General features: G+C 45.9%; 1 protein-coding gene across 2 annotated transcripts; it reads right to left on the reverse strand.

Annotated features, from left to right (window-relative positions):
* Positions 1 to 5,660: 5,660 nt before the first annotated feature.
* On the reverse strand, positions 5,661 to 12,251 carry SIRT4 (sirtuin 4). 2 transcript variants are annotated; one of them, XM_084272105.1, is made up of 4 exons: positions 11,750 to 12,251; positions 10,810 to 11,104; positions 9,538 to 9,727; positions 5,661 to 5,727 (listed from the first exon to the last, which is right to left on the reverse strand). In XM_084272105.1, exons 1-3 carry the CDS (start codon positions 12,247 to 12,249, stop codon positions 9,563 to 9,565), a joined length of 960 nt encoding a protein of 319 aa, XP_084128231.1. In that variant the 5' UTR covers positions 12,250 to 12,251; the 3' UTR covers positions 5,661 to 5,727; positions 9,538 to 9,562. The 2 variants fall into 2 exon arrangements, with proteins under 2 accessions (XP_084128231.1, XP_084128230.1); XM_084272104.1 differs by lacking the exon at positions 5,661 to 5,727 and adding an exon at positions 8,427 to 8,884.
* Positions 12,252 to 13,380: the final 1,129 nt, after the last annotated feature.

Below are 13,380 nucleotides of genomic sequence, written 5' to 3' on the forward strand. Positions count from 1 at the left end.
GCAGAGGTGGGGCTGCTGAAGGGGTTGTGCTCTTGCAGGGTTCCTTTTAAGGCTTTGAGGAATGTTATGGAAAGCAGAGTCTAACAGGAGGCCAGTGTTGCTTGGTCTGACTTGGTGCCAGCTTATGTGGAGTACAAAGAGTAGAAGAACGTCTGCTGTACCAGTCTGTATTTTTGTTCCAAGACCAGAAACAGAGCACCTGAGACCAGGTATCCCTGTGCTCAGCAGTGTGGGAGCACTGAAGCCCTCCACACCCTCACAGCCGTTGCAGCTGTGAAATGCTGTAGGGGTGGTGGCTCCGTGGGCTTATGTTGCAGAAGTGAAGCCTCAGCAGCTTATCTTCCTGTTCTCTGTTGTTTTCTAGGCCAAGATTTTTCAGGCTCTGCAGGGAGACCTGAATTACTCTAACTATATGGGCATTGCAGAGATGAAAGAGAAAGCACTCCAGCTGAGACAAGACATGCAGAGAGCAAACACCTATGCGTGTGGTAATGACCGTGTTTCAGTCTCCATTTGGGCCCAGAGACCAATACTAGACAGTTGCACTGTTGCTCTTTCTCTTAGGCTCAGATTTTCTTCTCTGCCACTGTCTAATTAGTGACACAGTAGGGAGGAAGTGCAGAACGTGGTAATGGGGTATCTTTCACCAGTGGGAAGGGAAAGGACAGGGGGCTGCACATAGCATTGCAGATATCATCTGGAACAGTGGCTTTAAACCCCAGCTGGCTTGACTCTGCTTTTCACCTTCCTAAAGCAGTTTTGTTCCTGATCATTCAGGAAAGATCTCAAGGAGTGTAGTGATACTGTTTGTCTACCCTCACATGTTTTCTCTTGGTGTATCTCAGAATTCCATACAAAAAGGCTTGGGCCACAGTACTGTGTCTCTTACATTATGGAAAACAGATGCAAAGAGGTGAAGTGGCTTTCTGAATGTCACAGTGTGACTTCTGGATTGATAAAGGACTGAGAATTCACTCTGGTCTCACCCTTCCAAGCCTAGTGTTCTGCCCCCTGAGCAACACTACCAAAGTTTTCTTCTGTTAGCTATGCTGTCACCTCCAGAAATTAAGAAACATAAAGAACATGTAGAGCAGAAATGTCAGTTACAATAGATGGGGGAACATTTCTGAGCAATTAATACCCAGCATTTCAAAAGCACCTCTTACTGCTGGAGTGTTCCACAAATATGATGCAGAAAACACCACAGTCAGTGGTGGGTTTTGAACACCTTTCCCTTTTAATTGAAAATACTGCTTTGACTTTATTTTCAGAGCAAGCACTTAACGGCTCTTGCAGGCAGTATCAAAACTCTCTTAAGTTAGGAGAGGAGCTGAGGTGCCTATATGATATTTGCTGCTCTGACTCCAAGCTGAGTGCCTGGTTTTTGGTTTCTGGGCCATAGTGTAGGTATATATAGGCCTGTTAGACAGTTATTCCTACTCAGCACTGACTGTTCCTGCAGTTTGGTGTCACTGGGGGCAAGGTCCTTACAGAGCAATAAATCAGATCCTGTGTGGTTCATAGGCCAGCTGCTGCAGAGATGCTTCTTCCTGCTTTTCTCTCCTCTCTGTGGACTCTTGAGGTCCCTCCATGCTCCCTTGGCTGTCCCAGCTCCTGTGGTGTGTGTCATTGGCCTGCAGCTCCAGACACCTGCATGCCCCAATATAAGGAACTGCACTACTTACACTGTGTGTGCAACACCACCAATCTCCTGTAGCCCATCAAGCTGTAGCTTGGGCCTGGCCAACCCTGCCAGACATGGAGAAGTCTGTGATGTACAGAAATTCTGCAGAGCCAGTCACGCTGCTCTGCAGGCATCAGCTGAAATAACCAGCTATTAAAGAGAGTGCTCCCCAGGGTCTGCATGGCTGGGCCTGCTGGTGGGATGCTAAGGTTCTTGCTGTTGGCATAGGAATGGGGATTCATGTATGTCTCTCAGGTCACCCTCTCACCCTGTTTCATTGTGGAGAGTGGTTCTTGAAAGACAGAGATCTGAACAAGGCTCAGAATACTTTTCTTCATTATGATTTTGGGAGACCAGTGAGCGTTTATTGAGGACTAAAAACTTTACCCAGCCTGTCTCAAATCTTTTTAGTGACTTTCTGGACTAAGTGAGACTGCTCCTGTCTGCTAAAACGTGCCTGTCAGAGTTTGCTTCCTGAGCCAGACACTGTTTTGCCACCTGGAGAGAAAAGAAGCAGGTTCAATACCACTGTCTACAAATACAGTCTTTCTGCTGGGGCTGTTTGTACAGTGGTTATTTGCAGGATGGTGGAGGGCATGCAATTTATCCTAACTTGATAGATGGAAGAATTCAGAGAACTGAATGTAGGTGGAGAGTGTTCTGAGTGAGGGAGGAGAAGTGATGGCTGCAACAGTAAGTACAAGGACAGGTCTTGAACCTGACTGACTTCCTACATGTGAGGGCTTGCTGAGCAAACGCTTAGATGCTCAGCTGTCTGTGCCCCATGGAGCTGAACTGCATGCTTCTGGTTAGAAAGAACCTAGATGTTCTGTTGATTTAATTGCTCTGTCATGCATCCTTCCCTCCTTGAACTGCTGTGGTCTCCTGGCAGTGAGGAGGAGCTGAGTTCCCAGTTGGTCATCTGCTGTTTGCTCCCTGCTGAGTTCCCCTCTGCGTGGGGGAGGTGGGTAAAAGGAGTCTGAGAGCAGTTTCTGCTCCCTTCCCCAATACACCAAGCAGTAGTGTTGCTGTGGCAACTAGCAGGGCAACTGCTGCCGACTCCAGTTCTTCTGCATCCCAGCAGTACACCCCACAAAGGAAGAGCAAGGCTGCCTCTGACCAGTATGGGTAGCTGTATCTCCTTCCCTAATTGATTTACCTGCTAAATGCTGTGTACAGGCACTGTCCTGTTTTCATAGCTGTGAAGTAGTGTACTGTGGGGTTTGGTAACAGCCCAAGGTATTTAGTAGATTACTTCAGCAGAGGGTTAAGTGTAAGAGCACAAGTTGGAGAGGCTCTGTGGTGTTACTGGGTTCTGGTGGATGGAGGGTGTTGGTGAGAGGAGTGGTTCAGCCCATACCTTTCTGAGATAAATGGTGACTGGCCCTTTTGGTCAAAGGGAACTTTGGAGCTGTGAAAAGCTGATCCTAGAGGAAAACTTGTTTTAAATTGGGTGATGGAACATGGAGCTTAATCATACCTTTCTCTGCCCTGCTTGCTGCTCCCAGATGCTTCTTGACACCAGAACTGCCAGTGTGAACTGCAGAGGAGTTCAGGGAAAGCACCAGAAAGATTGCTAGCATTCTGTGTTCTTTTTATTTCTGAAGATATTACCCTGATTAACTCTTTTACTGTTGGGTATCATGCCCCTCTTTTTTTAAATTTTTTTTAATCCTCACCTGAGCAGAAATCACTTGCTGCAGCTGCAAGTTTCTATAGGAGAAACATAATCACTTGCTTTGCAAGACATCAGATTTTTCTTCCATTTTTTGCAGGGCACCACTAAAACTTATTTCCTGGATTTTTGTGGAAGTTTTCATGAGTCACAAGTGCCATGTTCCATCACCTAATTTAAAAGCAGCTTTCCTCTACGACTGGCTTTTCACAGCTCCAAACTTCCCTTTGACTGAAAGGGCCAGTCACCATAAACCTGGCAGAGCTTTAGGAATTGTCTTTGACCCATTTGGCAGTGTGCAAGTCAATAAACAGGGGTTATTATTCCCCCTCATGCTAAGCTGTGAAAATGCATCAAAAAGCATTTCCTTTCCTCCACTCCAACGCTGTTTTCCCAAGTAACAGAGGGACTCAGCTTAGTGAGAAGGCAGCCTTAACCCCACTTGTGTGACAGCCTTAATTTCCTGAGGATCCTCCAGCTTTCCTTACTAGTAAGCACAGCTTCTTTATTGTAATAGTAGGTGCACAGAGAGATGAGTTGTCTCACTGCAGCCATGGTCTCTTCTGTGCACAGGAGTCAATTGTTAAACCCAGTTAAGTTCTATTTAGCACTTGGCATGACAGGGGTGGGTATAATCTGATTTTTGTCATATGCCACCTGCTTGAGTAAGAAGCCAAGCATTGCTGCCCTCCCACCAGCAGCAGCTTGTGTCAGACAATGAACTCTGGGGCACAGGTGGACTTGCTGCAGATATTCAGGCTTTAGAATTAAAGTCCAGTTGGATTTTCTTCATCCTTGGCCCTTGCCACTGTGAAGATGTGGGATCACACTGGAAATCTGGATGGAGCATGTGTCTAACTCTTTCTAAAGTTTCTTTTTTGCAAGAGTCTTCTGATAAAGGAATAGCAGAATGTCCCAGAAATCCTCTTATATTAGCAAAAAGGCACCATTTCTGATTTGCATATGCTGAAGCTGCATATGCTGTCTGGGTCTTGGCAAGGGCAAGCAGCACTTAGGTCACTCACTCCCAACTGCTCGCCTGTGGTGTGTGAAAGTCACAGCTCTGTATCATGAGGGCCACCACCACTAACTGCTTTTTTCCTTTTTTTTTTCCTTTTCTTGTATTTTCAGGCTTAGTAATTGTTACCTGCTTGTCTAATTATCCTGGCAGGTGAGCAGATACGAATTCCTTACTGCCTGTCTGTGTCCCCTGCATCACTGCCCATACCTATCAGGACTTGGGTGCAGAGGTGACAGAGCTCTGTTGGGGACCCTTGCAGGTAGCAAAACTGATACAATAGGAGGAAGAGGACTAATGGGCTCCTTTGTGGTAGTATTCCAAATGCATCATCTACCTCTTTTTTTTTTTTTAAGGCTCCAACCAAACAAATTAAAGCTAATTAACAGCCCCATGTACCAGGATTTCCTGTCCCAATAGAAAGCAAGCATCAGCCAGGAGGAATCTGGCATCTGAAAGATATTTTCACAGTATCAGTCAGTGATGAAAATGGCCAGACCAGTAGGACTGGAGAGGCAAAATCCTCTATTGTAAATTTACTCTCTCAGCACTATTATCTTTTCTGTAATCTAAAAACAGAACTGCTAAGGATAAGTTAGTTCAGCTTTCAGAAGCCTTGTACTGAGACACTATAGAGGGTGGCTGGGTGTAGTAATAAGAAACTCTGACTTCAAGTGTTTATCTGAGACCCTCCTCATCCCTTTCCCATTGACCCCATACAGCCTCCAAGAACTATTTCTGTTTACCTGGGGCAGCCCTAGGGCAGGTTCTGTGAGAGGAAGCCTTCATCTGTCCTGCCCAAGCCCCAGGTTTTGAATGAACAGACTGAGGAAACCAGTAAGTTGGCACTGGTTTGAATATTTTTTTCCCTTCTCTTCACAGCTGCAAAGATGGGGAAAGGGCAACATCCAGGGCAGTCTCAGGGGGAGAAGCATGCTCTGGAAAGGAGACCTAGTTGCCTTCACTCCAGTGTTCCTGAACCTCTCAAGTTCACCATGCCCAGGGTCTTTGGTCCTTTTCCAGAAGTTATGAATCAGCAGGTTTGTCAGTAGGAGCAATCTGACTGTAAGCAAGCTGTGCTTACACCATACCCACCAGGCACAATTCCCCTGGGCCATCCACAGTCTGTGCTGCCCTCACTAGAGCACAGGATGGGAAACACCTCTCAGGCTGCAGCACTTAATTACAGAGTTTGCTTAGAAACAAAGATGAGATTTGCCAGATAGGAATTAGCTTTTATTTGCTTTGAGTAACTCCAACTCCACTTTCAAAAGAGCAGCAAAACCAGCTACTATCAGGAACTCTCAATTTCTCTATCCAAACCTCAGGAGCTTGTCCTAGTAGGAACAGCTGTAAGAAAAAAGGGAGAGCACAAGCTGCTGATTCAGCTAATTTCATGGTAAAAGACCTGACAGTGTGCTGCTGTCTGATGTGTACCTTTGCCACTCATAGGTGGGCAGAGCTATGACTGCAAGCCCTCATCTGAAAGACTGGTGGACTGGTCTAACAACAGTGAGCCAAAAAAGGTAGGAGGGAATTGAATCATGTGGTGGATAACCAGGCAAGGTAGAAAGGACCTGCACTTCCTAACGATGACACTGCTTGGGCTCTGTAACACACTGCTAGTTTCAGGCAGTAGTACAAAGATTACCATCCTTTTTTTAGCCTTTTAAGAACAGTATTTCTCCCCTTTTAAATCCCTCCTCCCCTGCACATTCTGCATAGGCTGAGAGAATAAAGCTGAACACAGGTCAGTTCTTTTACTGAGTTTGTTGTTTTCCCACAACACAGCTGATTCACATCCTATATTGCTCAACCTTGGAGGTTTCTGTAATTCCCTGGTAACTACATCGGTAAGCTGAGAAACAAACTTCTCAGGGTAGGTCTTTGCTAGCTATCTGCAATGACACAGTTATCTTCTGATAGCTGTTGTCTCTGCATTGCATCACCCTGCACAGGGACTCCTCAAGGAGTGACAGGGAAAGGTGTCAATCAGCATTAGACTGAAGCAGATCTCACTTTTGGTGTAGGAACTTGAGGCTTTCTCTGTAATTTCTCAGTTGAGTGAACTTACTACTCAGTGGTATCTTGGGGAATATGAAGAGGTGAAGTGCTCTGATCCTGCTGTAGAAGAAGTCAGTTTTAGTATTCCTGGATCAACTTAGCAGAAAAAATCCCAACTCCCATCTTAACCTCATATACTTGTTGTATATATGCTAATTAACATATACTAATAAACCATCCACAGAAGTTTAACATAAGTGTTCATTTACTGTAAGTCACTCTCCTAGTGACTTAAAAATATACAGTGTAATCAGTGGAGGGTCAGGGTAACATGACTCATCAGTGATGCTGAAGAGACCCCCTGACTCCTCTCCTGCAGGCTCAGCTGCTCAGCTGGGAGAAGAGGCAGGGACAGATGTGGGAGGTTTAGTTAGCCATCACATTGCTAGTGCCAGGTCCTCACTGGAAATGTTCTCTTGTTTTAGACTTCATGGCAATGCTCCCACACCTGAAAAGGCTGGCTCTTCTGGCAATAAACCTGCAGCCTCTGTTTTTAACACACCTATGTCATGCAAATTTCAAGGTGATGAAGAAGATGACATGGATAGTGAGAAACCCAGCCACAGTTCCTGTTATAAAGAGTCATAAATGTCTCCTTACACGGAAAAACCTATGGGAATAAATGCTCTCTGCAAACTCCATGGCCATGTGTGGAAACTCTTCAGTGCCTTGTGATTTCTGTAAAAGCTTTGGTTAGCAGGACAGCTGTACTGTGCTAAAGATGGAGTAACATCTGTGAGCTTTCTCCATGTCCTGGTTCTGGCCAGGCCAGAGTCAACCTCCCCAAGCAGCCAGCACAGGTGAGCTGAGTCAGCCTGGGCTGTTTCCACCCCACCTGACACCACTTCCCCATAAAAGGGGCTGGTTGGGGCAGGGTAGGGGCTTGTTGCCTCCAGGACAGTCTGAGTGTGGCTGGGACATTGGGCAGCACTCTGTAATCATCAGGTCAGTAAGGTACTCTGTGTTAGCACTGGGGGTGAGTGTAACTGGCTGTTGTTGTTCTACATTCATGGTGATTTTTGTCAGTAACCTGTCCTTATCCCAACCCATGGAGGCTCTGCCTGTTTCTCCTCTGGGAGCGAGTGCGCGGCGTGTGGTGCTCAGCCACTGTCTGAGGCTGAACTACTACACTTCACTGCCACATAGCAAATACCTAACTGGCTGGAAAGCAGGATCTATTAAATGAGAGAAGAATGCAGGTAGGGATCCTAAACTTACCTTGCTTGGCATCTAAGTGAAGCACTCTCTCCTCTGACCCACAATAGCCACATTAACCATAGCTAATTCCACTCTACCTTCTGCAGAAACTGGGTACCTAAGTATCCCTTAGATTTTGTGCTTTACTTGATCCTGTCTGACATGGATTGGAATCAAGAACAAAGTAAAAAAGAACTTTGCATCAGGTGGCCAGTTGTCCTTGCTCTGCTACTTGACCTTTTGGCAGATGGCTCCGTCAGTCTTGTTTCCAACTGCTTGTTACAGTTCTTGTCAAAATAGTAATACAGGACAGGTCTGTGGAGAGGAGGGCTGGGGCATCTGAAGACCCCCAACAATTAAATCTTTCATAGACAGAAGGGGAGTGGTAGATTAATGCAGAAGGTTGGGTCAAAAATGTAGCATTCTAGTCTGGGCAAGACTGTCCTTTACTCCATAAATGGTTTAATATGCCTTATGCCATCACCCTAAGGATCAACAAGAAATGGTTACCCAGTAGTGATTGATCTCCTGTTAGGAGCGTGGAAAATTACATCTATTTATAGCTTGAGATTACCTCCTGAGGGAGACCTCCTGTACAGATTTAATTGTGTTTCTCCCTTAACTCATCAGCTGTTAGTAATTACATCCGGTATTTCTGCCATGGAAAAAAAAACAACATCTAAACTGGCAGCAGAGACTGTACTTAAATAAATCACAGGAGGGGGAGGAAATGACGATGCAAACAGTACCAGTCTTGTAAACAATTTTAATTCACTACTTAGTTATTAATTAAATACTGTCTTCCAAAAATGCATTCTGGAAAATGTAGCCAGTGCTGGTCAGAGTGCCTGAAAAGAACTTCTCTGGCATCTCAACAATATGTAATTTTTAAAGGGTTCAGATAGTAAGCAGTTTAGCTTGTCAACTGTCAGTTGAGAGAAATGCTGACTTCCCCAGCTTGCTAGAAGAGGTCAGCCCTATGGTCTGTGCTTTCAAATAATCTCTTACAAAAGCAGTATTCTGGTTCAGCTTCTATTTTGAACATTTTTTTTTTAATGACAACTGCAGTTCCTTTGGCCTACTCCACAGCTGCCCACTAGTGGTACTGGATCCTCCAGCATATATCCTGGTTTTCCATATCCTTGTCCTGTGTTGTAGCCTCAAGTTACTTGGTCAAAATCCACATCCTTTATTCTTCTCTAGGGACAGTTATGAGAAACTGTTTTTGTTCTCGGATATGATTATGCTGTCCCAGTGAACAAAAAGAAAAGGCTCTGTTTACAATAGCAAGGGGAGGCAGAAAAGTACTTTTCTCATCATCCTCCTCCTGTTTCCTGGTAAGTGGAAATGGCTTCAATGGATAAAACTAGTTAGGTTAACATATGCGAGGCATGCTGCCCTCTCCTGGCGTCATCAGGGGCCATGCACTGGATCTCACAGCTGCCTCTTAAATTGAGGTTTTCCCCTTTTGAGATGAGTCCTGCAGGACTGGAGGGAAGAAGCTGCTTTATGGTGGGGATTGATTGTTTTAAACAGCAGTGTTTTGATTAGGATTAGCTGGATCAATTTTACCAGGCACATCTTTCAAAGGCAACACTGTTGATCAGGTCCTTTGAATCTGCAGATGATCCCATGTAGTTTTCCAATTGTGACAAATGGATCAGAACTCAATACCAACGAGGCTTCTGGCCACTCCTACCCAGTTTTCTGGGAGCATTAGCACTTAGCATGCTCTGATCATGGGAAACATCAGAGCACACCAGCTACAGGTGAAAATGTACAGCCATGTTTTGGTGTGCACTGGGGGAACGTGTTTGTAGACAGTGCACCTCAGTCCTGGCATTTGATGGGAACCCATCGTCTTACCCTGTAAAGAGGCTGACCAGGGAAGGTGCTCACCTTGTTGAATATTTACTTCTTAAGATCAGCTTGTTGGGTCATGTGCATCAATCAAAGGCAGCAGCTCACCGCAGCGGGAATTCAGTTTTAAGGATGCAAAGTGATCCAACCTTGTGGGACCAATGTTAAGGATGGCGATTGGCAGCTGCTTCTCCCGGGCAGCCAGAGCAAACCTATAGCCAGAGTATACCTGCAGGAATAGCAGAAGGCAAAGTTACTGACAGCTCAGGCAAAAGAAGACCTACAGAAAGGAGAAAAGGAACTAAAGTAATTGGTGATAGCAGTGGGAAAAGGGGCTGTATGTACATGCTGAATCCAGGCTGGAAATGTCTTCATTCAGGAACACACAGGAAAGAACAGCTTTTAACCTGTGCCAGTGAAGGATTTGCAGATTCATAGAAGCTGAAACTTCATAGTACACTGAATGGAAAAGTCCTTGTCTTGTAGCAAATCTCTGCAGCAGTTTTTATTAGTGATCATAGGTACTTAAATGTTTCTACTTTGATGGTTCTCACATGGCCTGGCTTAGGTAGTACAAGAATGAACCTAAGGCATTTCAATCATTCCTGTACAAAGGATTATAAGCTTAAGAAGTGCAAGACCAAGGAATTGGTCTCCAGTTTCCTGAAACCAAGAGAATCACAATCAGGCAGTCTTGGGTTTGTCTCCGAGGCATCACAGAAGGGTTTTTTAAATGTAATACAACTTTTTCCTGAAAACAAATTTTCTCATTAAAACTCTATTCCAAAAGCTTCCATGAGCTAAACAACAAGGGTTTCTACCTTACCTTACAGATAAGAGGCCAATGAAGAAAATGCACTGTGATACAAAGGATAATCCTCATCAGCAAGCAGAGATATTTCTGTTTCCTTATTGAGAATTTAAATAGGAATTAGAGGTCCTAAAATCTGGTATTTCTCACAATGTGCCATGATGCCTAGAAAGCTGTCAAAGGCCAAAAATAAAATCAAGCAAAAAAATGTGAGGTGGTGATCTCTGCAGGACTGAATTCTATCAGGGATCTTGTCTTTATGGGCAACTGCAAACCTACAGTGTACTGATGGAGGAGGCAGCAGAGAGATGTCTGAATGGAGTTATTTATAGCAGCATGAGGTAGACTGGCAATAGAGTGACAGGGAAGCCCAAACAGGCTAACTGTGAAGCCAAGTTCCAGCCACAGTAAAAAAAATACAAACCACTGTGAGGCCAAGAACCATTGCAGGCAGAGCAGCACAGAAACAGGAACACAGTGCTGGAGGAAGACCCGCTTACCTGCATGGAGGATCCTGCCACCAGCATGGAGTCTGATTCTGCCAAGCGTTCGTGCACAAAGTTCACCTTCTCACGGCTCACTGTGTCTCCAAAGAATGTCACCTCAGGCTTCAGGATTCCACCACATTTGTGGCAGGCTGGGACTTGGAAACCACACACCTGCTCATCCGTCAGGAAGACATCCCCATCCGGAGCCACACCGAATGCTTCAGCTTTCCAGGTAGGATTCAGGGCTTCAAAATGCTTCTGAAGCTCAGAGCGCAAGATTTGGTTTCCACAGGCCAGGCAGAAAACCCTGAAATTCACAGCAAAGTCTTAATGGAGAGTCTCATGTCAGCTGAAGATCTGCAGTCTGTAACTTGTTCCTTAGAAGGCCTGGAAGGTCTGTTGTCATTATCCACATTTATTTATCAAATAGTGTGGGTCAAGGAGTGGTCTTTCTACCTCTTGGTGTTGCTCTGTAGGAATGCTCTAGAGGAAGCCATTTGAATGCATCCTCTCTCCCAGTTTAGGCTTTGCTTTCTCATCTGGAAACTTTGGGTGTCACAGCCTCTACTTCATGTGGTGACCCTCCCCAGTCTGCTCATGCTGTGCATTTCTGGCACTATCCACTCTGCTTGGCCCTAGGTAATCCTTGCATCCTCAGGATTCCCTTTGCTGCAGCAGGGAAAGGGGAAATTCTGACTGACACAGGCTGCAAGGGTCAAATAATGCCCCCAGAAGATGGACTGGTGTTCATCTTTCTCAAATGGTGTTCTGAGAATGACACTGTTTTATGTTCTTTTCTCCATCCCAGCCCACCACCACCTTTGAGCATGTAATCTCCAGGAGCAGAGCACTGACATTTTGCCTCCTTTCTCAGCAGCTAACACTGACTGCTTGCCAGTCACCCCGAAGGAGAGACTGGAGGGTTGCTCATCCTCCCTCTGCTGACAGATACCTGTGCATGCAGCCGTGTAATTCTGTCATGCGCTGGCTCCCAGCTTTGCTGTGAAGGGCGTCCACGTTCTGGGTCACCAGCCAGTGCAGCTTCCCCAGCTTCTCCCAGTCTCTTAGTACCAGGTGTGCTGTGTTTGGCTGGTGGGAGGAGAACTGGGGCCAGCCCACAAAATTCCTTGCCCAGTACCTCTGCCGGACACTGGCACTACGAATGAACTCAGCATGCTGGATGGGCCGTCTGTTCGTCCTGGTGTAGAGCCCCACACCTTCAGAGCGGTAATCTGGGATCCCAGATTCCGTTGAGATTCCAGCTCCAGTCATTACAAACAGCTTCTTGGCATTGGAAACAAAGCGTTGCAGCTCCTCTACTTCGGTGGGATCTGGGGGAAGACAGGCTGGCACGAAAGTCAAATCTAGAGATGTTCTGGATACAGAACGAGACCTGAAACGATGGAATCCGATGGCTCTGCAATCTCCAGACAGCTTCCTGGCAGAGAACATGCTCAGCTAAAAGCCAAGAACAGAACACATGGCAGGTGTAAAAGCAAGCAGAGAACATGTCTGTTTTCTTGGCATTCTCCGGAAAATGATGCTGATAAGTATTCTTTGCTCTTTTCTTCTCTTTTTAGTAAAGCAACACAAATTATTTTGGAAATATTAACTAAAGCCACTGTCCAAGGACAGTGTTTCTATGTACCTTTAACAGAGAGCAGACCTGAGGACTGCTGAAGGTACAGGGACAAAGTTAGCACCCCAGCCTTGCAGGAATCCTGCTCCTCTGTCCTGGTGTGAAGGATGGCTGCCTAACAGGGCTTGTGAAGAGCCCGGAGAGACCTGAGCATGCAGTCTTTCCCAGCTATGTGCAAGACAGCAGAGAAGATGGCAGGAAGGCCAAGCACCCAGTCCCGGAGGCACTGTCTGGCTGGTTCATCCCCAGAAGAGACCTTTGTCCTGCTTGCTTTCATTCTGCCTCCTCCAAATCGGTCCTTTCTATCTACACCCCCCCTCCCCCCTTTGCACGTGTTCTGGGAAGCGAGAGAAGAGCAATGGTGAAATGTTGCTTTTTCAGGACAAAGGCCTTGACTGGAGTTACTCCTGGATTTGTTTTGGGTTTTTTAACGAAGTCCTGGTACAGAACAGGCCTTGAAATTGGCCTGAAGATGAGGAGCAGACTGCCTAAATGCCTCTGGCATGTCCTCCTTTGTGGGTGCCACCTCACCAGAGTCAGCGGTGAGGTGGAGGGTCCTGCGTTGCTTCTCCAGAAGAACAGGAGGCTTTGCTGTGAGAGAAAGATCACCCAAACATCGGGGGTGTGGGGGTGTGGGTGTGTCAGAAACAACTGCCTGGCAGGTAGGTGTATCCTCTTTAATGGCAGTGGCATGCCCTGTCACACTCAGGCAGGATGGCTTTGCTGACAAGTAACCTGCAACTGTGTGCAGGACCTGTTGTGACAAGAGATTGGCCTGGACTTTGATTTTGTTTGGTCTTCCTAGCATGCCATCTCTAGGTCTTTGTCCATTTCTCTATTTTAAAACCGTTTTTTTTCTGGGCCTGTCTGTGGTTTTGCATACAAAGGACAAAAGATTTTGAAGGAAACAGTACTGAGAATTGACTGTCTGGTATTTCTCCCTC

Source organism: Gallinula chloropus (genome assembly GCF_964237585.1).
Source record: "Gallinula chloropus genome assembly, chromosome: 17".
NCBI lineage: Eukaryota > Metazoa > Chordata > Aves > Gruiformes > Rallidae > Gallinula > Gallinula chloropus.

Bases quoted from the DNA above. Each gene is read 5' to 3' on its own strand.
- SIRT4 (XM_084272105.1), bottom strand. From the start codon at position 12,249: ATGTTCTCTGCCAGGAAGCTGTCTGGAGATTGCAGAGCCATCGGATTC. The intron at 11,105-11,749 runs GTATCTGTCAGC...TGTGAATTTCAG, and splicing joins TTACACGGCTGCATGCACAG to GGTTTTCTGCCTGGCCTGTG. The intron at 9,728-10,809 runs GTAAGCGGGTCT...CTATTCCTGCAG, and splicing joins TGGCAGGATCCTCCATGCAG to GTATACTCTGGCTATAGGTT.